The sequence below is a fragment of the Babylonia areolata genome, chromosome 4, assembly GCF_041734735.1.
Source record: "Babylonia areolata isolate BAREFJ2019XMU chromosome 4, ASM4173473v1, whole genome shotgun sequence".
Lineage (NCBI taxonomy): Eukaryota > Metazoa > Mollusca > Gastropoda > Neogastropoda > Buccinidae > Babylonia > Babylonia areolata.
In genome coordinates this window covers 36100862-36128085 of record NC_134879.1, presented here as the reverse complement: position 1 = coordinate 36128085, position 27224 = coordinate 36100862, and the positions used below count along the sequence as shown (strand labels likewise).

The window sequence follows — 27224 nt, the reverse complement described above, 5'->3', positions numbered from 1 at the left end:
TTTCCTGGGGGTAATATTGACTGTAGTGACTGCATTACTGTCTTAAAATATTTCAGTATACTGGTATCATACAGGTTAAACAGAAAAGAGAATAAAGTATAATTAAACTTTCTCCCCCACCCCCAATTTTTTTTCCTCAGAAAAACAGCAGACCCAACAAATTCAAAGTGTAAAATACCAATGACAATCACTATGAAACTTACTATGGCAAGCACTTTCTTGACAAAACGGGTGACACAGGACTGGTTTCCAATCTGAGATATGTCTTCCCTGTGCATAAAAAAACATTAAATCATCTTGGTGCCTGAGACACTATACGATGAATAAGAGATTACATTAAAAATCACAAATGTCACAAACACCGAATTGATATCACCAAAAACAAATAAAAAATCTTCAGATCTCCAATGGATTAGAAAGAGAACAAGATTATAAATGCTAAAATTACTTCTGTTCAATACTTGTTCCCTTCACATTAAAACTATCAATCTACATAGAAAAAAGGGAACTATAGATCTCAAAGTTGTTTTTTCTTTTAACAAATGAGTCTGATAAGAACCAGACTCACTGTCAATATGATCATGTTTCTCTCCCACACATGCTGAGGACAGATGAAAATTGATAACACTCAACTTAACACACCACATATATATCATACACACCACCCACCTCCCCCATGATATACAGCTAGTCTAGCATAATTTGACTTATACACCTAAGATATAAATGCCAGAGCACAGAGTCGCAGATTCAATTTTCATCACTTACCCTGGTGCTGTTTCCAGGTAGAGCTTACAATGCTCAGGTCGCAGTTCATTGATCACATGGAACAGCAGGCGGTGGAACAGCTGGAAATACACACATGCTGTTACTTTTATTATGTTCACTGTTTAGAACAGTTTTGTATGTTTAAGTGCACTAAATGTGTGTATGTGTGTGTGTGTGTGAGAGAGAGAGGGAAAGTCTCTGGACACAGATGTAGCAATCCCCATTACAGGCCTTTGCAGGTAAAAGAGACAAATGAAAGAAAAGAAAAGAAAACAAGTCGGAAGGAGAGAGGGAGGAAAAAGAATAATGAAGGTACATTACCTGTCTGACCATGGTGGTGGGACACTTGATGAAGATCTGTGAGATCCACCAGTCATCATTGGCCATGTGATCCAAGAACCACTGCACACACACACACACACACAGAGTTAGAGTAACATGGTTTCTTTCTCTGGGAGCAATACAATGTTAACGAGATTTCAGCTTTACTAATGTTTTTTTTATTTTGTGAAACCAAATCTAAAAGGTTTTAATCACACAATTAATGGCACCAAGCACAAACCATCAGCATACAAAACAATTCAATTCATGCTCCAAAACAAGTAAACTAAAACAATGTAGATGCTATATTCTCAACAGGAATTTGTTATTTTCATTTATATATTTCAACAGAAATAAAAGGATTTTTTTTCTATTTATCATAATGCTTTAAGTTCATAAGAAACACATTACCACTAAAAAAATATTCTCACACAGCAGAGAATAAAACAAACATCAAACCTGTTACAAACAAACCCTTATCAAAGCCTTTTTCAAGCTGACACAAGAAAACTTGTAATAAACAAAAGCAAATTTCACCACATTTGGGGACCTTCAAAGAAGTAAGACAGCACAGAAAAGTGAAAGTGAAGCTGAACAGGCAGCATAAAAAATGGACAAGGTTATGACAGACAAAAAATCTTTCTCTATATGTACATAAAGTATACACACTCACCTCACAGGCATCGTGACATTTGTTGAAATGCTTTGTCAGGGTTTCAATCCACTGAACCATAGTTGGCTGCACACACAAATGATTTTGGCATGAGGAATCATGAAAGATTGTGTGTGCATACAGATATGTGTGTGTATATGCACAAAGAGTGTGCACAAGAACTGTTTACCATGCTGTCTTTAAACAGCAATGTAACAAACTTAAATTAAAAAATAAAAAAGCACAAAACAGCAATTTCACTCATCTGGCATTATGTGACAGTTTGACACAACAGATTTCCAGAATATATAAATATACTTTCACCCTTAATTTCCAGAATATTGAAACACACTTTCCTACCAATCAATATACAAACTTAGCAACAGCTGTCAAAGAATGTACCTTCTCCTTGGAGTGGATGAGAGTCTCCAGCACAAAGGAAGCAGTGAGCTGGGTGGCCTTGAGCAGGACATCATTGGGAATTGCTGTGTCGTTTGGAGCTTTGGGCATCGTGTTGGGCAGGTAGCCACACACTTGCCAGATGAAGCTGTTCACACACACACACACACAAAAAGTGCAATCATGTTAAAACATTCTATTGTGAAGCATTGACAAAATATAGCTGCTGCTACTGAAGAATATATGGAAACACCACATTAAAAATGAAACTTCCTTTCATAAAATATCCCCAAACATCAAGCTTGCCGAAGATACACACACCTGCAGTTTTTTTTGTTTTTTTTAAAAGAAAGAAAAAAAGAAAAGGAAAAAAAATGAGAGCAAATGCTCTCACTCTAAGATGCATCTCTGCAGCAGGTGACACTGTGTGGTCCCAGTCTCTCAATCTGAGCCCCTAACACACTATGTGTGGGAGCCTATTACTCTTCAAAAGAACAAACACAATAAAAATTTGAAGTTGCACCACCATTCATACCTTTGCCAAGGTTCAAACCCTGCCTCCCAGTTGTCTGAAAGTAAGCTAGGCACTGGTGGTGTGTTGCCAGTCAGCTGTTTATTTTCATGCCATTCACAACTGAAGGGTGGGCCAAATGGAGTTGGGACAGGAAAGATTGTGAGGTAAGATGGGATACTCGCTATCATCTGGACTTGAAGGTTGTGTCTTCAAGAACTGACCAATAGTACTAAAATAAAATCTTTAAAATCCAACAGAACAATGTAACAATCATGATTCAAAAACTCACTTGAAGTAGGAATGCTCAAAGATGTTCCTGTCCTTCAAGTACTGCATGTTGTCTTCCCAAATGTGCTGTGAACACACACACAGACAATGAATACATTTTCACAATAAAATCCAAGGCAATCGTACTGTCTTACTTTAAATGAGCTATATTTCTCATCATCTGATTACTGCTTATCTAACTTATATTTTGATACTTGCTTAAGTTTATCAATCTTTTTTAATTGCACCTAGAAAATAAGCATATTCAACAAATATGTAGTTACCAAAATACTCAGATTTATCTATAAAAATATATAAACAAACTGCGGAACTACTGGTGGAAAGTACTTAATATACATAACATATGAAAAAACAACAAAAAAAACAACTTACAGCTGCCAGTTCTGGGGACAATTCAAAGTTGAACTTTCTGGCTGGACGATTTTTCCTCACTCTCGTGTATAGCAGCATGTACGCACTGTTGGTCTGCACACAAATAAGGATAAAAATGTTACAGACTGAAACAAACATATGTGTATAGATTCAGGAATGCTCCTGATTATACTGTTGATTGTTTTCTCCTCCATTTCTCTTTGAAGCACAAACTCACAGAAAAGCAAAGAAAAGTGTGTGGAACAGAGATGGTGTGATGGGGAAAGGGAAAGAGTGAAGAGCTAATAATAAACAATAATAACAATAACTGGACATTCATCTGCACTTTCCTCATTGCACAAAGCGCTTTACAATCCACACACACATACGCATACGAAACACACTCAGTCCTCAACTCACAATCATGCACAATAAACATATATATGTGCATACAAACTCATATGTACAATACAAACATACATACATACATGCATGCATGCATGAACGCATGCATCAATTCATCCATACATACATTTGACGCACACACAATACAGCATTAGAAATATACCAACACAATCAACTAACTACTTTCATGAATGAGAAAGGGTCTAGAGGAAATGCTGCTGGAAGAGGAAAGTCTTGAGGTCAGATTTAAAGGAAGGCAGTGAGGAGCTGTGACGGACGTGGTGAGGCAAAGAGTTCCATATTTGAACAGCAGATGATGAAAAGGCTCGACCACTGTGCTGTTCTCTTTTGTATTTAGGGATGCGGAAGGTTCTATCATCATCAGCAGCAGCAGAGCGAAGAGAAGGGGAGGGTATAGATTTGAAAGATGTCAGAGAGGTATTGGGGTGCAGTTCCAGATATGACACGGTAGCAGAGACAGGCAGCTTTGTATTTGATTCTTTGCTCTATGGGTAACCAGTGCAACTCTTTTAGAAGGGGTGTGCAGTGTGCTGATATATTTGCTTTATAAATCAGTTTGCCGGTGGAGTTTTTTTTACCTGCTGTAGTGGTCTGAGGAGTGTTTACAGACAACCGATGAGAAGAGAGTTGCAGTAGTCTATCTAGAGAGTATGCATGAACTAACTAGCGTTTTGGTTGTGTCCAGTGTGATGTAGTGGCGTATGGAGCTGATTCGTCAGAGTTCAAAGTAGGCTGCTTGACAGGTTTTGCTGATGTGAGACTGCATGGAAAGATCTATATCGAGGAAAAAGCCAAGGTCACAGACATGATCAGAGAATGAGGTAGAAAAGTTTCCGTGATCAACAGTGGAAGGCAGGGAAGTGGCATCTACTGATGGAGGAAGGAGTCTGCGGGCTTCAGTCTTATCATAGTTTAGTTTCAGTTTGTTTTCTGTCATCCAATTTTCCACTTCTGTGACACAGTCAATGAAAGTGAGCAAACTAATTCAGCATTCTTTTCTTAAACCTTTGTTTCCTTGGACACTAAACAAGGACTATTTCAGACTCCCCCTTCAAAACAATTTAAACTTTAGGTCGTCTTTGTACTGCTTGACTCAGATCAACCTATTAGTATCATTCTATCATGTTTCAAATACATTTTCTTCATCTTCTTTTTACCCCCCAAGCAATCAAACGACTGGCGCAGTGACAAATTAGAAAAATTAAAGTTTAAAAATTGTTTTGTTATGTTTTGTTTTGCTCAGCATGGGTTTGTTTTGCTTTTTTTTCCTTCAGCGTTTTTTTTGTTTTTGTTGTTGTTTTGTGTTTCTTCCAAAGTTCAGGACATCCAGAGTCTACACACAACCATTTTAGACCAGAGTGAGGCATGAAATCACTGATGAAATTCTGTAAACAGTCAAGCTCATTTGAAAGCAAAAAAGTGTGTTAACTCTGAAACATGATAAATTACAACACACATACCTTTTCATATGACAGATCAAGAAACTTGTCACTGACTGAGTCATATGTCTTGCTCTGCAAAAAAGGAGGGAGTACATTATTCAGTTCTGTTAATAAGGAATGATTTATATTTGGAGACAGATCTATGCAATATATTATCTGTTGCTACTATGTCTCATGTAGAAGACACTTGCACAAAATAAATGCACTAGTGCATACAAAGACACTAAATCCACCAAAAACAAACCAAAATGACAATGATAACATGTACTGAATCATTCCAAACCACATGTACAAAAGAATATAAGAATACATCTGTTAAGAAAATGACTGAATAAAGGGAAACATGCTTAAAAACCAAAACTTTGGATAGTCTAATACTGCTTTGACGACGCTTATGTTCAATAAAGATGCTAATTCAATTTTTGTACATTCCACACAACTGCACTGTAAAATAGAAATGAAAAAGGATAAATAACTGGTTACTGTGTAAATAAACATTCTTCTTAAAATATAAATAATTTAATTATTTTCTGTTTCATCCAAAAATACAAGTGGACACTTTATAATTCTTTAAGCAAACTGGTCGCAACATTCTTTGTTTAATAAAAGTAACTCAATGCCTATGGTGGGCAGTTAATCTTTTCAAACAATTAACAATTCTTAGCAGAAGGAACTGTGTCAATGTATACTTACCGTCATCTCTCCACCAAAGCACTCCACACCTATCTGGCTGACATCAAAGGGTTTCACCTCTGCATCATTGCACAGCAACCTGAGTAAAGTTGAAAATATTTAAATCACTGAGTGTGCACAAAATCAAAGCCAAATCAGATATGCAAGGTATCATCTGATCCACTAACAATGCAAAATGACTTACAGTATTTGGTAACGTGAAAGACTCCCTTGTTCAAACATGACCTACAAAATACATTAATTTGCTTGCCATTCCTATTATTTGTCAACAAATCTGAGTTTGTTTTCTTTATGAATCTGAGTGAACTTGAAAACAAAGTCACAGCCAGATCAGATGAAAAAGATACCACACGGCGGCACAAGGCAGCCCTTTTAGTTTTGGCGCGAAGCGGAGGGGAGAGGGATGAACAGCGAGCGAGCGCGAAACGTTGGAAAGGTGATAGCCTGGACAGACAGGCAGGCAGTATATGGGGCAGCGCTCTGGCGCACCACTAACTTCGCGCTATTCTTTGCGGAGCGCATGTTACACGGGCAGTGTGTACAGCTGTGAACAGCTTCGCTGCTGCTGATAAACTGTCAGAAACAGGGTTATGTGCTTTTAAAAAATAATACTCTATGTCAGAATGCAACAAGAAGGGCGCTATGGGTGTGAATGGATGTGTGATTTTCTGACAAATTTAACGATACCAAACATGAGCAGGTTTAATTTCCTACAGGCAGTGTACAAGCGGTCCAAAACTTAGCGAGCACACGAACATTCTGTTCGAACTGAGGAACACACACGGAACGTAGTTCAATTTCAACTCCGTGTTGTGTGTGTACATCGTTTTACTTGGAGATAAAACTTGTATCATGATATACATGCATGTCTCCACGATACAACTGGAAGGAAAATATAGCCGATACATTACCTAGAGGTGGCAGACCGCCCCGGAATTAGTATCAGTATTTAACGATCAGCTCCACTGAGAACTGCTGCCAGCCACTTAAGTTTCACACTTCTCTCAACATCACGGGAAGAGAGACGGACAGACAGACATATATGCAGGGACAGACATACTGAGAAACAGAGGAACGTGTACGGAGAGAGAAAGGGGAGAGGCACAGAGAGAGAGGGAGAGAGACAGACGCAGAGAGAGAGAGAGAGAGAGAGAGACGCACACAGAGAGGGGGGGAGAGATTTTCGCCGACTAGATGTTTTGCGTGTCAGTATGTGTGCCTTTGCTTGCGACATGCATTTGGTCAGTCTAAAAGATACACCTTGACGATACCATGCTTTTAGTAAACGATCACAATGTAACGTACTGACATGCATTTGTAAGTTCTAAATAATAAAATCCATTCCTACCTGAACTTATAAATCCGTATGAACTCCTTGTTTGTAGTTGGTAATCCACTCAGTTGAAGTGTGACACTGACTAAACTCAAACATTTTTTTTCTTTTCTTGTTTTTTCCTTACAATGTGTGTGTGCGGGAGGGAGGGATTCAGGGTGGAGAAAAGAACAGGGCTGAAAATTTCTTTATTCTTTACTTTTTGATTTGTGCCGTGATTCTCCTGCTTGGGGTACGACTTGCTGACGCATGGGGGAGACAATAGTCATGTGCTCTTGCATGATGACACGCAGTTTGTCATCTTGTGACTGCATCCCTAATACTTTCTTTTGAGTGAATTGACGACTGCGTGTGTTGCCTCCCCCCCTTGTTCATTTTTTTGTAGCACTTGATACAAATGCATGTGGGATGTTTGCCCTCTTCATCATTCGAAACATCTAGACCGAAAAAACGAAACAGTTCAGAAGAATACTTGGCACAAAGTCTTGCATTCAACCCCTTATCTTTATCTCTTCTGAGAACCCGCTCACCACACACACAACACATATTATCCAAACATCTCAAGTGTTCACTGAAGGTGTGTTGCCCAGTCAGCAATGCTGCCACTACCGCACCAGATTCCATTTTTGTCGGCACTCACACACACACACTTAGGTCAAATAACTGGATGTAACACAAACACTCGGACAGTGTCTGGTAAATCACACAACACACTTAAAGTTCACATTCACTGGAATCATGTACACAAAAATGACAGCAAACAAAAACCGGTGTGCACGAATATGATTAAATGAAAATCACTTAAACAATACACCTTTCTCTGCTGGAAACATAGGCACAAAGAGCGCGGCGCGCGCTCCCCTCCCCCCCCCCCTCCCATCCCAGAGGAATCTAGGTCAGCAGCCGTGCTCCTGACCGCTCACTGAACTCTGAAACTAAATAGCTCTGCTGGAAGTTAAGCGGCACAGCCGTGACCATTTTATCCACAAATAAGGCTAAATGACACAATAATCAGAAATGTAAAAGATTCCCTAACTTCACCACATATTACATTATTCTGTTTGCCATTCCTAGTATCTGTCAACAAATCTGTTTTTGTATTTTTTGTTTTTTGGGTGGTTGCTGTTTTTGTATTTTTTGTTTTTTGGGTGGTTGTTTTTTTCCTGTGTGATTTTTTTCTTTCTCTTCACAATGCAAATTCAGCTATTCTTCTTCTTCTGCGTTCACTCGTATGCACACGAGTGGGCTTTTACGTGTATGACCGTTTTTACCCCGCCATGTAGGCAGCCATACTCCGTTTTCAGGGGTGTGCATGCTGTGGTATGTTCTTGTTTCCATAACCCACCGAACGCTGACATGGATGACAGGATCTTTAACGTGCGAATTTGACCTTCTGCTTGCATATACACATGAAGGGGGTTCAGGCACTAGCCCTCCACCCTTTACCCACCAGGCGCCGTCACCGTGATTCGAACCCGGGACCCTCAGATTGACAGTCCAACGCTTTAACCACTCGGCTATTGCGCCCGTCATTCAGCTATTCAAACATTAACTCGTAATAACAGGCACTTTTTTGTCAGGAAAGAATGACGAGGGAGCGTTGATTTAAAAAAAAAAAATCCAAATAAAGAATGTCTTTCAACATCTGATGTGGTGTCGTGTATATAGATCAGTCAATTACTTTAACACCTCCTTCAAACTGCAGAAGTCACAACAGAAAATGTCCTATCCCATACATACAACCTCATTTTGTCTCAGTTAATCTACCTCATGCTACCACCCGCTCACCCCCTGATTCCCAAGAAGTACGTTCAGTGCAAAGCATGATGCACAGGTCTTGATCTTTTGTTTGTTGGTCATAGCCCAGCTGACCACACAGGGCCATAATTATCAGGGCTGAAAAACTAAATATCCGCCCTGCAAAAAACAACATCAACAAAACCACCTTGGGAAAGAAAAGAAGGCACAAGTACACTCACCAAGACTCTGGCCCCGCCTGGTCTTCCTTGTCCAAGTCTCCACGGATGAAGGTGTAGTAGTGACCTCCATCGGCAGTGCCTGTGTGCACTGTCACCCCAGACAGTCTGTACTCAAAGCTGTCGTCCTCACTGTCTCGCGGGTGTCGCACACCATAGGCATCTGGTTCATCACAATCTGTTGTAGGAAGAAAAAACGTATTTTGTTCCTGTCAGAATCTGATGCGTCTTTTCCACCTCGATCAATGGGGCTTGAACATTCAATTTTTGACAATACACTGGCATGGAGGTAAAACAGTTCAGACCCCAAATGCTGCCAAATATATCTTCACCTTGCTGACCTCCAGTCATTTACTTTGGGTTTTTGTTTGTTTGTTTTTTCCCCCATATAAACACATTCGAATCCAAGTTTAAACTTTGCAGATTTTTTTTCTTTCAAAAGGGATACTGTATCATTATTACTTGGAATCTGATTTTATAAAAACCCCAAAAGTCCTTTTCCTGAGAAAATTCCAATAAATGTTTTCCCATCTAAGTAAAAGTCTTTCCCACGGTGGTGGCCAGCATAAGTAGTGGCAGTCTACCTTTCATTTTGTCAGGCCCCAGCAGCTTGTGCTCCATGTAGTAGGACATGTCTAGGTTGCCAGGGAAGGAGAAGTGGGAGTTGAGTTTCTCCTTCATCATGGTGTTCAGGTTGAACAGGTAGCGCATGGTGTTGAGGCACAGCACCTCAGGCATCTTCCTAAAGCACGCCCTGCAGCATGCACGCTGACATCAACACAACGCATTCTAACCAGGGGAAGACAGTGGAAGTGTGGGGACGGGGAACAATGGGTGGGGAAGAGGGGGAACTAGATCTGCTGACAGTGAAACGTTACATTTGCACACATTTCTGACAAATATAAAAGAATTTTTAGAAATTCTAATGGGTGGGGTATTGGTGTGTAGGGTATCAAATGCGACAAATATACAAAAAATTGACACATCTAATCTCTGGGTACTTGTGTTTCAACAATATCAAAATTTGGTGCATTGAACAACCTCATTCTTTGCAGTTTGGTACAGCGTAAATCTTTAGCTTGTCAGTTTATTTTAGTTTACGTATGTAGCAGCAACTCAGTATAATGAATAATTATCATTGTTTTCAGCACTTTGTAAACATTAAGGGGTATCAAATCAAATTTATAAGTCATACAAGATGAAGAAAATCAATATAAACACAAAAGAAATCAACTATGACAAAGCTAAGGTAGCCAAAGTTATTGACAGAGCATCAAGATAAACCAGGCATCAATATTAATGACTGAACCTAAAGCTGCCTACCCTAAATACTCCATACAATGCCTATAACCTACATCTGTGCACTAAAGATGCTAAAGTCACAAATATAACACTCAGAATAAGAAAACCCGTCACTTGCCTTTTCTCTGCACAGACGTTGACTTTGCCCTCACACTTTCCACACTCATATTTGTTGTCTCCTTCCAGGCAGTCCTTCACAGTGACCAAATCCAAGGATGCCTGGAAAACAATAGAGGGTGGGGGAATATCCCGTTTAGTTTGGAGACGGAAGAGAAAGATAGTGAAAGGAAGAGGCAGCATGGAGATGGGGGAATATCCCGTTTAGTTCGGAGACGGAAGAGAAAGATAGTGAAAGGAAGAGGCAGCATGGAGATGGGGGAATATCCCGTTTAGTTTGAAGACGGAAGAGAAAGAGATAGTGAAAGGAAGAGGCAGCATGGAGATGGGGGAATATCCCGTTTAGTTTGGAGACGGAAGAGAAAGATAGTGAAAGGAAGAGTCAGCATGGAGATGGGGGAATATCCCGTTTAGTTTGGAGATAGAAGAGAAAGATAGTGAAAGGAAGAGTCAGCATGGAGATGGGGGAATATCCCGTTTAGTTTGGAGATGGAAGAGAAAGATAGTGAAAGGAAGAGGCAGCATGGAGATGGGGGAATATCCCGTTTAGTTTGAAGACGGAAGAGAAAGAGATAGTGAAAGGAAGAGGCAGCATGGAGATGGGGGAATATCCCGTTTAGTTTGGAGACGGAAGAGAAAGATAGTGAAAGGAAGAGGCAGCATGGAGATGGGGGAATATCCCGTTTAGTTTGGAGACGGAAGAGAAAGATAGTGAAAGGAAGAGGCAGCATGGAGATGGGGGAATATCCCGTTTAGTTTGGAGATGGAAGAGAAAGATACTGAAAGGAAGAGGCAGCATGGAGATGGGGGAATATCCCATTTAGTTTGGAGATGGAAGAGAAAGATAGTGAAAGGAAGAGGCAGCATGGGGGTGGGGGAATATCCCGTTTAGTTTGGAGATGGAAGAGAAAGATAGTGAAAGGAAGAGGCAGCATGGAGATGGGGGAATATCCCGTTTAGTTTGAAGACAGAAGAGAACGATTGTGAAAGGAAGACACAGCACGGGGGTGGGGGGAATATCCTGTTTAGTTTGGAGATGGAAGAGAAAGATAGTGAAAGGAAGAGGCAGCATGTAAGAAAGAGACTGAAACATACAATGAATTTCAAAATCTGAAAGGGATTGAGGAAGGGACTGAAACACAATGAATTTCAAACTCTGAAAGGGATTATGGAATAAAACAAATAAGAAAGGAAGAACAAAATTTCAGAGTAAAACAAGTTCTTTAATTTATCATAGGTTTTCAATTTGTCTGAAACTGTTGTCTGAAGTGTGCTCAACAGGACATGCAAAAGAAATGATGCTTCTTTCCAAAATCTTCCCCCGATATTCAGACTTCTTCATGATAAATCTTCTGCCAAATTAAAAACATAAAAACATGAAAAAAAAATCCAACCCACTTACATAAAGATCTTTCATGTCAGAAACCTGGCAGCGGATAGTGGAGAATTCTTCAAATGTGCGGCTCACATGGGGACAGTCCTGTATCACATGTCATAAAACACGCTTCAGTCATTTATCATGGAATACGTACTCACAAGCACAGAAACACACTTACACAGAAATCAAATACAAAGAGTTTTCATGCAAATACATATTTTTAAACAGGGGAAAAAAAAACACAGAACAAAATTGGCATCAATAGAAAATGATAGTCAAACATACTATGCACCTTTTTTGTGTGTTCATCTTGCCCTTCAAACAGGGAAGAAAGAAAAGAAAAAGTAAAGTGACTGTCTCTAGTATCTGTTTGGTTGATCATCATAAAAAGCAAGCTTTCAAGCATGTTGGGGAAATCAAAAACATAGCATGATAAGGGTATGTGTACTTGTGGGTGAGAAAGAGGAGTGGGGAAAAGGATGGAAGAGAGAAGAAAGACAGAAACATGTGAAAGAAAAAAGAACATGATGTATGGACACAATGAAAAAATGTCTGACCCCTCGGCCAGTCTCGTTCAAAACTACGAACGACACCGTGGCAAAGCCAGTTGCTGTATGTGAAACATAAATACAGTGTTTAGGGGTCTTCACATAACACTGCAGAAAATATGTCTCACATTCATTTCTGCATCAGCGAATGAAAACATACATAAAATATTCACCTGAACATGGAATCAATACGTGTGGTAACTGGTGATCTTAATAAATGTCATCTTTCAAGTGCATTCAGTTCAGGTGAGTTAGACTGCACTGTATAACATAAGCATTTTCTTACCAGTGACACAACACTGTTAAGTGACTTAATCATCACACTGTGTAAACTAAGCATTTTCTTACCAGTGACACAACGCTGTTGGTGATGACACCACGGAACATTTCATTTATCTTCACTTTCTGAAACATCACAATGGGAGCCAATCTTGTTAGAAACGCAACGCTATGTTCTATGAAAAACAAAGTGAAAAACAAATTGCACATTAAATGTTTAGTAAACCAAAACAGAAAGCAGGTGCAGAGTTCTGGAGCAAACTGCTCTTTTCCCATCAAGGCAAGAGATCTTGGGGTCATAGAAAATGAACATCACGGTGAAATTTCAAGCTTTCCAAAGAAAATATATGAATACCCCTTCACCCAGAATTCCTTTTTTATTCACACAATGTTTCTGAGATCTTCAAACTGCTTATTTCATATATCAATAAAACACTACTACATTTTTCAGCACTTATCCAAAGGCCCTATGTATTTTACAGCATGAACAAGACACATTGTACAATTGTACAATGATAACAATCACACTAAGAACTGACATCACTGCAGTAATAACTGGGGGAAAAAAGTACAAACTGTGTAGATATCAAATTTTCAATGTCTATCACAGCTGCATTGAACTGTTATTCTAGCAATGTCTATCACAGCTGCATTGAATTGTAATTCTAGCAATGTCTATCACAGCTGCATTGAACTGTAATTCTAGCAATGTCTATCACAGCTGCATTGAACTGTAATTCTAGCAATGTCTATCACAGCTGCATTGAACTGTAATTCTAGCAATGTCTATCACAGCTGCATTGAACTGTAATTCTAGCAATGTCTATCACAGCTGCATTGAATTGTAATTCTAGCAATGTCTATCACAGCTGCATTGAATTGTAATTCTAGCAATGTCTATCACAGCTGCATTGAATTGTTACTCTAGCAATGTCTATCACAGCTGCATTGAATTGTTACTCTAGCAATGTCTATGACAGCTGCATTGAATTATTATTCTAGCAATGTCTATCACACAATATTGAATTGTTATTCTAGCAATGTCTATCACAGCTGCATTGAAGTGTAATCCGATAGTGACTCCCAACATATCAAAAACAGGGAAGACACAGGAGGACTTGACAAGCATGGCACAATGGGTGGCAGAAGAAAGTCTCTTACCAGTGTAGGAGTCATCTCCTCCATCTTGGTGAGAAGATCAGTGAAGAACTCCTGCATGTCCTTCTGTTCACCTGTGTTCAGAGGCTGGTTGCCCATGTTGTACATTTTGCAGAAACTTCTGGGATTGTAGGCTTTCCTTTCGCTTTCCTGTATTCATACACAACATTCTATGAAAAGCTGGCATACGCAGATGTATACAAAAGCTTTGCAATTCATTAAAATCTAAATCATGGTGTTAGAATAAAATCCCCAACCTTTCTTTCTCACAATATACAAGTCCAATAGCTAGCTTTCCATAAAGAGAAATTTGTTGAGAAACAAATTTCATACTTTTCTCTGGTGAAGCAATGCGAATATTAATATTCACTAATATGCATTTGTGAGAAACAGGAAATTTTCTTCCTAAAATTACATTTAAGTTAAAGAGACAGTGAGAGAGAGAGAGAGAGAGAGAGAGAGAGAGAGAGAGAGAGAGAGGAAATGAAGGACGGAGAGAGGGAAGGAGGGAGGGAGAGACGGAGAAAGGGAGTCAGTGTGTGTGCATATATTCAAAAGGTATTCTTGTTGAATTCAAGTTATCCTGCACTTTAAAGGCAAGCACACACACACACACACACACACACACACACACACACAAACACCTGTGAATAAAAGAAGGCTTTACTTTACAAAACAAAATGACATTAATTAAGACAGCTTGCCCACGAGGCTAACATAATAGGGAAAAAAGAGAGCAACCATCCATTTCACAAACAAGCTACGTCAACACAAAGGGGGTGTGGGAGAATTGTTTAACTTACCTGAAGGAATGCAAACATTTTCTGAAGCTCTCTCAGAATGTCGTGATGGCGGACACATTCAGACAGCTGGTAAACAAACACAAAGACATAGTGTCTACAAAGCTGACATGGACAATGTGTCAGTCATCTCAATGACAACAGTTGTTTCAACACCACCTAGCATGAGTTTTCGCAACCAGATGTATTGTCCTAATTTTATTTTCTTCCTATGCTTAGGTTTTGTTTTAAAATTAGAAACCCTTCAAAACTTTGAACTCACAAAATGTGAAACTGATAACCTACATCCATTTTCTTACTCTTCACCAACAAGACCAAAAACCTGACAAAGAAGGGTACGTCGGAGGACAGGGGTGGGATGGGAATCAAAGGAAACACATAGTGCTAAAACTGCAAGATCAAATATACCAGGGATGTGCCGAAGAAATTAAATCTTTAATTGTTTTGGTCATTTCTCTTGTAACACATAACACAGAAGTTAAAAAAAAAAAAAGAAAAAAAAAAAAAAAAAAAAGAAGAAAAAAAAAAAAAGCGGTTTGGTGGTTTCACCTTTCTTCTTCATCATGTTTGACAATGTATAAGGATATCAACACTCTGGTATCTGTGATGTGAATAAATGTGTGTGTTTGCAAGTACATGCTGTGTGCATCCGTGTGTGTGTAGTTGAAAAAGTCTTCATCTAATTGGGATATAAGTGCATGTGTGTGTGTGTGCACGCATGTGCATATGCTTTTGTCAAGTGAACTGACCTTTGCTTGCAAGATGGCTTCTCTCATTTCGGGAACCATGAAGATGAACTGCAGGGCGGCTGCCATGTAGCAGGTGGCTCCCAGGTTCTGAATGCCACAGAAGCCGGCTTTGCTCCGTCCATTGTCTTGAGGCCAGTACTCAAAGGGATACGGCAGGTGGGAGTCTGACCACAGAGCACATGTTCTGCCTTCACTTACAACCCTCCGATATATTTCAACATACATACTCCATTCCTCATTTTCATCAATCAAATCAGAAAAAATATAGTTTTCTTAATCAAACTAGCCCAAAGAAAAAAAAGGGTCAATTTTCTAATTCTGTACACAATCTGTACCTTTCATGTTTTGAGCCAACAGGAGTTGCTGTAGAATGCTGTAGTTCTCACTGCTGCCTTTGCATATCTCAATGAGCAGATCATAGCAGGATGAGCGCGACAAAGAGCTCTTGCAGCGGGGCAGGTGACGTTCCGATGTGGAGGGCAGGGCGAAACAACAATCGAACAGATCCTTCACCAAAGCCTGGAACATTGTCATCACAGCAGTTCTTACAGCAAGAGCAGTAACTTCTATAATAATACAACAGTGTTATTGTTCATTATGAAAGCTGGTCTGCTTTTTGCTTAACACACAATAACACCAAAATAATCATAAATGTCATTATTAGAGTAAATAAACCTATATCTATTAGAGTAAATAAACCTATCACACAACTCCCCTCACCATCCTCCTTTCTGTTCAATGATTCAATGATTTTTGTCTAACTGCAAAATTTGCCATGACAAAATATAGATAAAAAAAAAACAAAAAAACACAAAACACACAGTTAAAAATTTCATTGACACACAAACCCCCCCAAAATCCCTCGACATCAAATGAACCCCCCCCCCCCCCCCCACCCCACCTGATTACCCATTGTTCCCTCCTGAGTAACATTACTTCATGCTTCCAGCAAGCCCCTCACCCGTCCCATTGGCGATTCCTTCAGAGTCATGTTGTTCTTGAAAATGGAGGTGAGCAGACCCAGCATTCCACATAAACCATCATCCTCCTCCCCCCCATGCCGTGTCTCGTTGTAGGGCCGTGTCAGAACAAGGTTAGCGCAGCGACTGGCAATGTCGTTCAGGTCAATGTCCGGGTTCTGGTGACAGACAGCATCATTTTATTAACACTTTACAGTTTTGTCACGTGTCTTTGTATGCTGACTGTCTTCAATCCATGTCCATACCACACAAACTACACACACACACAAATGAAATAAAATGGCAGAAGTTAGTCTGAAATAAGTTCATACCACAGTTCTTAATGGCTGTGAAACTCAGAATCACCTATGTCATTCTCATTACAGAGCATTCCATTCTGTGAACCTTCTTGGAAAAAAATATATTCAATCAACACCAAAAGTACCATGAGAAGAAAACTTCACCAGACTCCAGCGCATTCTTTCTTTGCTCTGAAATGATTATTTTCTTATCTGTGTTAACCAAGTGTGTGTGTGTTTTCTGTGTGATGAATGCCAAAAGTGTCTGCAAAACAAAGGATTATCAATAGGTTGTACCCAACATTGCCAAATCTGAGATGTAAGTTACATCGACAGGTTTTATAAACCATGACACATAGCAGTGTTTCATCACCAGCACAGCTTTCCTGGTAATTGACTGTGGCCATACTGACATACTTCCACAGAGGATGGCTGTGTGTGTGTGTGTGTGTGTGTGTGTGTGTGTGTGTGTGATGTCCCCCCACACCACACCACACCCCCCCCCCCTTTTTTTTTTTTTTTTGGTGCAGTGAATGATATGTGGATGGTAAATCGTTCTGTCTCATTTTTATCACTATACTTTTGAAATAATACATATGTCTTCACTGTAAAGCATGGTGAGCCTGCTCTTGAAAGTAGTGAACTGCGCTATATAGCTTCGACATCATCATCATCACACTGATCTGACCTGGTCCCCAGCAGTTTGCTGTTTACTGTAGCCCTCCACCAGTCGACACAGCAGCCAGAAGTAGTCACGGCATCCTGGACCAAAGGGCTCCTTGCCTGCAATCTGTTCCACACAACAGCACTTCAATACATGCTATTCTGACAACATTATAAGCATTCTAGACTCAACAAATAAGGAAATTGCAAAAATGTTTCTCCATAATTACAGGTTACTTAGATAGTCGAATGCTCTGGTTGTTTGGCTTTTTGCACCAGCCTACACATCAGTCCATTTCACTGATACTGCCAATTTTTAATACAGGAAGAAGAAAAAGAACAATCCCTTTCAAGAATGATATTCATAGAGATCAAAATAAATATACTGCAAACTCACAAGAAATCAATGAGCAAACATACGACAAAGTCTGAAAGAACCTGACAATGGAAACTATGCATTCAGTGAGATGAAAACTGGAATTTATTTCAAGCATGTTACAAATTGCGAATGAAGAAGAAAAAGCATGTTACAAACAATTATCAATATTTCAGCTTAAAAGGTAAGTTAAAACACTAAAACTGCACATACTGGTTGCTTTTTAAAGTGATGTACGAACCAATATATATTCAACAAGTAATGCTTTTTCATCAACCCTTTTTTCTCTTTAATTTTCATTAATAACACACAAAGCTTTCACTGACCTCACTGTGTCTTTCTGGTTTGAACTGTATGGCGTCAGACAGAAAGGTGAGCATGCAGGACAGGATGGGCACCAGGTAGTGTCGGCCCATCTGGTTTTGGTCACCATCCGCTGTGTGACCCAGACACAGGCGATACAGACCCATCGCTGCTTCCTTCCGCACGTATGGCTGATGAAATAAAGTGCCACAGTTCATATATGACAAGTGAAAAAGAAAAAAAAAAAAAGAAGAAGAAAAATGATGATAGATATAAAAAAAAGTCAACAAAGACAAGTCTAAAATAAAGTGGTAGAGTTTAAACCAGTTGCTCCTTTTGCAAATATTTCCTGATCCCAGTGTTGTTTTAGTTTCACAGTTTTAAAATCTGCTTTTCTTTCTTTTAAGAAAACACAAATAATAATAATGAATACCTATATAGCACACAATCCAGAAATCTGCTCTTGGTGATTTCAAAACACTTTAAAAAAAATTTTTTTACACAACACATTACAATGGTATGTATACACACCAAAATGTGACAAGCAAACTACACACACACACATACACAAACACAATGCATACAGGAATTTTAATGTACATTCAAACAGGCATATGCACACACGCAGCCACACGCACTTGAGTGCGTGCAAGCACACACACATGCATGTGTGAGCAAACATATGAACAAACACAAACTCATACACATGCATGGAGTAAATGAATATTTAGATATATATTCACATTTATCATAAAAGAAAACAAACTTAACCCCCACCCCAAAAAAAAGAAATAAAGAAAATATGGGTCAGTTGGAGAATGACAGGCAGAGAAACAGGAAATTAGACTACCTAAATTAAGCAATCTGGATACACAAAATTCAAGTGATCACCTCAGTTTCACTGCCTTACCTCAGGGGCGACCAGAGTAAGCCTTTTCAGCCAGGCAGTCAGGTCAGGAGTGGCTGACTGCAGCTCATGGACCTCCGGACTAGAGTAGGCCACAGAGACCAGCAACGACAGGGCCGTGCTCACAACTGAAACAAGTCAATACGTACTCAAATGTACTGACTGCAAAAAGCACAATCAAGTATAATAATACACACACATGCACAATTAAGAAAGAAAGTGTTGTCCCAGTCCTTGCTACCATTTTCTGCTTGTCAACACTTGCCACAATCACTTCCATTTTCAACTACTACTAGTAATCAGTATCTATATTCCTTTTTTTTTTTTTTTCTGACAATATGCTGACGTTTTTCCTCAACCCTGACCCCAGCACCTTTACACACTAGCGTGTCTTAAAGGTGGATAAAATCAAACAACAGAATGAGCATTTCTATCATATCACAGAATAGTACAAGCTAAAATACTAAGCCAATTAAGAAATTGGTATTAGGAAAAAAGCAAAGTTTTCAGATATCATAAGTAAATTCAATCTACCCTGCTCTTGTACAGTAAGCTGTGTAATAAGACTGAACCTGATACATGACTGCATTACTGTATGATTTTTCATGAATTTTATCTACTTATTTTGGGGGTGCACCTTGTATACATTATAGACCAGAATTTACAGTTCATGTGATTCTTCAAAAGTAAAAGGATACAAGATCATCTTTACCGTCCAGTTCATATGTATGCCAAACACGTTTTTGAGATGTACATCTGATAGTTGTGCTACCTCAGTAAAAGTAATGAAGGTAAATAATTATGCTCTATATCTATTCTGTCAGCTTTATAAAACTAAGAACTATGATAAACCTGATTTTATTCACTCTATAAGAGTTACTTTAAATATATTCTGTCAACTCTATAAAATCAAGTAACAATGATAAATATGGTAGTAGTTTGCACAGGACAGGAATGTCAGACCCCTGCACTAGTTGGATCACGGTTAAGTATGTGTAATTAAATATGGTTTACATCTATTCATTCCATAAAAGTATTTTTTACTGTGTGAAAGTAACTATTTAATGGTCTTGTAACTAAAGCTGAAACTCACCCTCAGCTCTTCCCCACGAGCACAGGTACAGCTGGTTCAGATCACTGCAAAGAACACCATAGCATACACCGCAATGTTCATGTAAAATCATTTATAATTTGTGAACAGATTGAACCTCAGGTCAAAATACCATCTTGACGTACACAGCTTTCACTGTTTATGTTATTACTTTTGATAACAACAATAAAGTATTACACACTCACAATAAAAACACTTGTAAATCAAAACAATGATTAATGGAAAACCTGTTCAAGAAAACCATAAAGGATTTCAGAGGAAAAGAGCAGAGACAATGAGAGAGGTATAAAATCTGTGGACAGACACTTACGCTGGATAGGCAGCTTCATACAGGATCTTCATGAGAATCTTCAGCAGCTCTTCAACATTCAGCATGTCCATTGTTGACTGAAACATTTCACAAAGAGGAGTACTGTCAAAATAAGCAATCATGACAAAGGCGCTGATGAGTATGGCTTAACTCACTCGGGATGACAAGTTTTCTCCCTTGCTTTTCCCCACTGACGGCCCATTTGTGAGGGTTTGGAAAAAAATTACAAAAAATACAAAATACAGAGTAAGAAAATGAAACTTTCAGAACTGGTTTATTACGTGTTGAGCTATTACATATTAAAAAAAAAAAAAATCAAATTTCGCATCTTATTTTAACAGTTTTGCCATATGTAGAAAATAATGCCAATTTTTCACCCCGAATCACCATACCCATGCTCGCTTTCTGCATTAAATTCACTTTCTTCTTCGTCATCATCCACCTCTTCAATGTCCGACCCTTCAGTTTGTAGCATTTCAAGTACTTCCGCAACACTAAAACATTGCCGTCGCTGCCTTGTTCGCTCCACAACATTTTGAGAAGAGCCTGCTTTGCTAACAGGCTGGCATGCGAGCAGACGACCGGTCAGTGACTTTGTCAGCGTGTGTGCGAGACGGTCCACACATGGCAGGCTGGCCAATCATACCATTCAATTGTGGAGTGACCCAGAATAGCGCACTCTGCTTGGCTAATCACAAAATAACATGTAGAGTGCGTGATGGATTTTTTATTTCTGGAAAATGCTATTCCATTCCGTCGTCTGAAACCAAATACATTTTATGTAGGAATGCTCATGCATTCCTTCATCCGGAGAGAGTTAAGTGATGAATATGCCAACTTGCACCTGTGTAGTAATTGGTTGACAAAGTAATGACTGATCCTATAATATGCCTTCAAAAATATGACCACACAGTCATTCATTTATGAGCACACATACAAGAAAATGTCACACACTGAAGAACACAAATGTACAATCGTTCACATATGAGGATAGGTTGAAGCTTAAAAGTGTGCCTGAAGAAGTAGGTGAAAACAAAACATACCTGCATCAGCCTCAGGATGACCACTTTCTCTTCACGAAGACGACGCAGTTTCTTGCGAGGACTGTCCTGGGTCTCCATGTCTTCCACAACAGAATCTTTGTCCTGGGGCTCCACAGAAAACTGGGTGATGATGCGCAGCAGGTAGGCCAGGCACTCTTGATTCCACTGAAAAATGACACTGTCACCATCACCAAAACTGTGCAACTAAGCAATCTCCCCCTCCCATGCACTCCCCCCTTTTTTTGTGGTATCCATTCTTCTCTTCACATTCTGCCATTCGATTAGTATATTATATAAATATGTTAGATTTAACAGCTGACTGCTTCATGTAACGATTTAATGTAAAATATATCTATTATCAAAACAAAAGATGAAGCAACCTCAGGAAATAGGAGAGACCATTCTGTTATTCCTCATGTATTGTGGGAAGAGGGTGAGAAACAGGATTAAACTAACAGGGCAGTTAGAATTAAACTACAGCGATGACAAACTCATTTCTTGATCAAAGATCTTAAAAGGATAAACCCAACTGTCACAAATGATTTACCATTCCCAAAAACTGTTGTGCTTCTGTCAAATACTGATCATTTTGTACAACACATCCATGAAGAAACTAACAGACTATCCATTAACACTTTTAACAGAGTCGAAATTCAAGCACCAATTATTTATCATATCTCTAAGGATGGGTGAGAATCACTGAAATGTCAAATATAACTGTACAGAAACGTTATACTTTTTTTGCTGTTTTCACCATGCTTTCCTCTTCCGAGCTATAACATCACAAGCCAGCATCTGATGAACTGACACTAACCTGACTCCAGGAGTCTCCTTCATGTGGCTGTAACGCCCCGCTCATCACGATATTCAGCAAGTGGGCAACACCTCCTTTTGACACGAACTGCAAACACGTTTTATATCAGTAAAACATCAGTAAAAACATATATCATAAAGGGAAGATTAGTTTCTCTTCTTGCACTTTTTTACAATCCTCTGCTTTAAAAAGGGCACCTGTCTATTTTTGTATCTAACTGGTCTTTATTTTCAAATACAAGCAGATGTAGCCATCTGTTTTCTTCATTTGTATACACGTAATTTGCTAGCCCGTGTGACTTTATAATGATGTGCTCTTTGCAATGCAATTTTATTTGTCGATCTCATAAAAAGCTGACAGCACAAGACAAGTTACAAATAAAAACAACTTTAAAAAACCGTTTTATAAATCCTTCTTGTCCTCTAAAGATCTCAAGCAATCAAGGGGTACTGTATTTCTTGAGCTGCTGACTATGGCCAGCCGACCCAATCACTCCACACTCCACTTCTTCCTATCCGCTCTACTTACCTTGGTCTTCCACTCATTGGAGCCTGAGGTTCCCTCTGAAGCAAAGGCCAACATGTCTCCCCCAGCTGCTGGCATCTGTCCAACACAGTCACTTCACTGTGTCACAATAACTTCTATTGCTTCAGCAAGATTTCATTGTGGGATGTGACCTAATTTGAAACAGTCGTACTCAATATTCGTCCATAACAGGAGATACTTTCCAATAAAATGTTTCAGGTAGAAGCTGAAAGAGCATGTCACTTTTTCTACTTAATAATAATAATAATAATAATGATTAATAATAATAATAATGGTATTTATATAGCGCTGAATCTTGTGCAGAGACAAATCAAAGCGCTTTCGCACCAGTCATTCACACGCATGCATAACTCTAAAACTGTAGAAACTAAAGACAAGGAAGGGCAGGCAAGGGAGACTATTTTTGGAAGAGGTGGGTTTTAAGGCCAGACTTGAAAGAGCTGAGTGTGGAGACTTGACGAAGCGAAAGAGGAAGTTCATTCCAATCGCAAAGTCCAGAGACAGAGAAAGAACGGCGGCCAACAGTCGAATGTTTGAATCTGGTTATGCGTAAACAGAGTGGATCTGAAGCCTATCGTAGTGAGCAAGATGGAGTGTAGAGGTGAAGGCAGCCACAGAGATAGGAAGGGGCAGTTTTGTGAATACATCTATAACATAGAGTGCTGATCTTGTACTTTATTCAGTGTGAGACAGGGAGCCAGTGGAGATGTTGCAAAAGAAGAGTGATGTGCTCAGATCTTTTCTTTCTGAGGACGAGTCGGGCAGCAGAGTTTTGTAAGCGCTGAAGGGACTGAATGGATGAAGCAGGCAAACCAGACAATAGAGAGTTACAGTAGTCAAAGCGAGAGAGAATGAGAGAAATGACAAGTCTAGATGTTGCGTCAGTGGACAGATATTTCCAGACGACACTGATGCGCCGCAGTTGACAGTAGCAGGACTGACATGTCTGACTGATAAATTTTTGCATGGACAATGTATTGTCAAGGACAACACTGAGGTTCCTGACTGACGTGGAAAGAGGGATGGATGTACTGCCAAGTTTGATTGTGTCAATTGTGATGGAAGACTGTTTTTGTTTAGTTCCTATGATCATTGCTTCAGTTTTGTCCGTGTTCAGTTGTAACTTATTTCGAGTCATCCAGTTTTGAATGTCCAGGAAGGAGTTGGATGTTTCTTGCAAGAACAACAACAATTTTTCAGGGGTATCACTCTTCTGGAGTTGAGTGTCATCAGCATAAGAATGATGACTGATATTATGGCAGTTGATAATTTCAGCAAGAGGAGCAGTGTACAGTGTGAAGAGCACTGGGCCTAAAACAGATCTCTGTGGGACTCCATGTTCGATTTTAACGGGTTCAGATTGGAAATGATCAACAATGACAGACTGGAATCGATCAGTGAGATAAGATTTGAACCAGTTTAGAACAGTGCCGTTGATACCAAAAGTAAAATGAAGACGGGAAAGAAGGATTGAATGGTCTATCGTGTCAAAGGCGGCTGACAAGAAGAGTGAGATGGGAAATTTTTCCTGAGCTGGATGCTATCAGTAGATTGTTCAGAATGTGGAGGAAAGTGGTTTCAGTGCTGTGGTCAGCGCGACTGGCAGACTGAAATTGGTGGATGAGATTGCTGGTGGTTGTTGAGCTGCTTGAGGACAGCTTTTTCAAGGAGTTTGGACAAGAATGGAAGATTAGAAACTGGTCGATAGTTTTTCAAAATGTTTGCGTCAAGGTTGGGTTTCTTCAGAAGAGGCCGGACTTCTTTATACTTATTAAAGAGGGCAATATCCTAGCCTTCACTTGTGGGGGACTTGGACAAGAACTAGAACTGAACAAAAAATCAAGGTTTATAGAGTGTGATTCAAATGAACATGCGTGAGATTGGGAAATTATGATGGAGTCTGAAAGGTGGGGTCCTGTGGGCCTTCTGCGGCCCCCAGTATGGGTCCATGGGGCAAAGCCCCTGGTGGGGCCTGGGGGCCAAGCCAAGCCCCCTGAAGCTGAGGGTTTTTCTCAATTTCAAACCATAAATTCTGCACTTGAGGGCCGCCAATGCCTCTGAGGTATTCCAAACCATAGAAGACAAAAATCTGTCAAATTCTTCCTAAACTGAAGTGTTTTTGCTTTCAAACCTGTAAAAATCAGCCTTGGGGACATAATTTTCAAAATCTTGTCTCATGTGTGTGTGTGTGTATGTGTGTGTGTGTGTTTTCAATGCAACTCTGTGTGTATGTGACAGAGAGACAGACAGACAGTGAAAGAGAGACAGATAGACAAAGAGACTGAGAAGGGGTGTGGAGGTGGACATGGGAGGAAAGAGTAAAAGTTTGTATGTGTGCATGTATATGCACTGCAACTGTGTGTGTGTTAAACTCTTTGTGTGAGTGAGTGAGCGAGTGAGAATGTGTGTGTGTGTGTGTGTGTGTGTGTATGTGTGTGTGTGTGTGTGAGAAAGACTGGGAAATTGTCAAAGAGAGTTTCCTCTGAAACATGACCAGGGACCAGGGGCTGCTTTAGGCCCCTGGTAGGGTCCAGGGGGGCAAAGCCCCTTGGCCAAAAATGCAATTAGTGTTTTTCAAGAGGTTTTGGGGGGCATCTCCTGTGTGTGTGTGTGTGTGTGTGTGTGTGTGTGTGTGTGTGTGTGTGTGTGTGCATGGTGTTTTCAAGGAAAATGTACTTGCACACAAGTTTGCACAGTACCAATATAACTGACCATCTAGTCTCTACATTTGTAGTCTGTTTCACTGACAGGCATGTGTGTTTATTGAGGAAGGAAATGGGGAAGGGGAAGGGGAAGGGGAAGGGGAAGGAGAGGAGGGAGGAGGGTGTTGGTATGTGACTGATATCACTTTCAGCTGTCAGGGATTCTTAGCTTGAGCTAATGGTCAGTGTCTTGGCTCAATGCCAGAATTGCCACCACTGGTGGGAGAGACTCAGAGGGCAGGGGAACCTCAGCAAATCATGAAAGTTAAGTCTACAGAGGAGGGGGCGTAAGAGGTTGGGGGGGGGGATGATTTTTTTCCTCTGAAATCAACTGCTCTTCCGCTGAAAATAGGGGATCCGCTGCGAGTTCCCCAGCCTGGACTCTGTGTGTGTGTGTGAACTCTGTGTGAGGGGGGGAGAGAGAGAGAGAGAGAGAGAGAGAGAGAAAGCAAGAGAGCGAGTGTGTGCACACACATATGTATATGTGTGGTTTCAATTCAAATGTGTGTAAACAAGAGAGAGAGAGACAGACAGACAGAGAGAAAAAAAGAGTGGGGGTGGGGGCGGGGGTGGGAAGAAAGAATGCAAGTTGTATTTGTGCATGTGTATGCATTGCTTTCAAATTCAATAGATCTCTCTCCATGTGTGTGTGTGTGTGTGTGTGTGTGTGTGTGTGTGTGTGTGTGTGTGTGTGAGACACAGAGAGAGAGAGATGAGTGTTTTCAATACAACTCTGTGTGTATATGCGGGAAAGAGAGAGAGAGACAGACATTGAGAGACAGACAGAGACAGAAAGAGGGAGAGATGGACAAACAAAGAGACAGAGAGGGGGGAAGGTGGGAGGAAAAAGTGTAAGTTTATATGTGTGCATGTATGTGCATTGCTTTAATTACAATTCTGTGTGTGTGTGTGTGTGTGTGTGTGTGTGTGTGTGTGTGTGTTTTCAATTAAACTCTGTGTGTGTATTAGTGTGCGAGAGTGTGTGTGTGTGTGTGCACGTGCATGTGCATATTATTAAGCTCTGTGTAAGCGCTCATATGTGTGCACATGTGTGAGTGTGAAGGAGAGAGAGAAAATAAAAAACAGAATATGTGTTTTCATGAGTGCATTCATGTGATTTTGTTTTTCAAAGTGAGAGTGTGAATGTGTGTGTGTGTGTATGTGTGCACGCACGTATTCAATTCAGCTCTGTGTCTGTGCGTGTGTACCTTTGGTAATCTAGCTATGGATCTCAGATCTAAATAAACTGACTTGCCATGAACTGTCTGTGCCCAGGGCAGCTGTGTCAGAAAAAGCACTGACCTCAACTGCTACAAAGTTTCTGTTTCAATTGCAACAATGTTACTTGTGCATGTGGCAAACCTTTGCAGCTTTTGCTGAATGAACAGAGGATCAAGCACATGTACCCATGGCCCTTGTGGCTTGATAGGAATGGAGATCGCACACACCAGCGTGTATAGATCTGTGTATAGATCTGTGTGTGCGCGCACGTTTGTGTGTGTATGTGTGCGCGAGTGTGTGTGTGCACATTCGCATGTCTGTGTGTGTGTGTGATCGCCTGCATGTATGTGCATGTGTGCATGTGTTTGTAATTTGCTTTTCATAGTGATATCAATGCGTGCCATGCAGGGTTGCCTTCTGTTATCGGCATTTTGACAACTTCAATTTACCGTCCGGAAACCTTTTGACTTTGATTT

General features: G+C 40.0%; 1 protein-coding gene across 6 annotated transcripts in view; it reads right to left on the bottom strand.

Annotated features, from left to right (window-relative positions):
- The window catches only part of LOC143281121 (ubiquitin carboxyl-terminal hydrolase 34-like), a 118102-nt gene that overhangs the window by 33098 nt on the left and 57780 nt on the right, over positions 1-27224 (bottom strand). For all 6 annotated transcript variants that reach the window (XM_076586100.1, XM_076586101.1, XM_076586102.1 and 3 more), the window contains 27 exons: positions 22808-22882; positions 22280-22366; positions 21466-21630; positions 20423-20499; positions 20095-20138; positions 19005-19129; positions 18118-18285; positions 17441-17542; positions 16456-16632; positions 15830-16013; positions 15495-15658; positions 14749-14814; positions 13949-14095; positions 12857-12913; positions 11985-12062; positions 10584-10684; positions 9748-9917; positions 9167-9341; positions 5855-5933; positions 5180-5233; positions 3315-3407; positions 2944-3008; positions 2144-2288; positions 1763-1828; positions 1090-1170; positions 769-848; positions 204-270 (listed from right to left, as the gene is read on the bottom strand). In XM_076586100.1, coding sequence (XP_076442215.1) covers positions 204-270; positions 769-848; positions 1090-1170; positions 1763-1828; positions 2144-2288; positions 2944-3008; positions 3315-3407; positions 5180-5233; positions 5855-5933; positions 9167-9341; positions 9748-9917; positions 10584-10684; positions 11985-12062; positions 12857-12913; positions 13949-14095; positions 14749-14814; positions 15495-15658; positions 15830-16013; positions 16456-16632; positions 17441-17542; positions 18118-18285; positions 19005-19129; positions 20095-20138; positions 20423-20499; positions 21466-21630; positions 22280-22366; positions 22808-22882 — 2892 coding nt within the window. The remainder of the gene's footprint in view (positions 1-203; positions 271-768; positions 849-1089; positions 1171-1762; positions 1829-2143; positions 2289-2943; positions 3009-3314; positions 3408-5179; positions 5234-5854; positions 5934-9166; positions 9342-9747; positions 9918-10583; positions 10685-11984; positions 12063-12856; positions 12914-13948; positions 14096-14748; positions 14815-15494; positions 15659-15829; positions 16014-16455; positions 16633-17440; positions 17543-18117; positions 18286-19004; positions 19130-20094; positions 20139-20422; positions 20500-21465; positions 21631-22279; positions 22367-22807; positions 22883-27224) is intronic.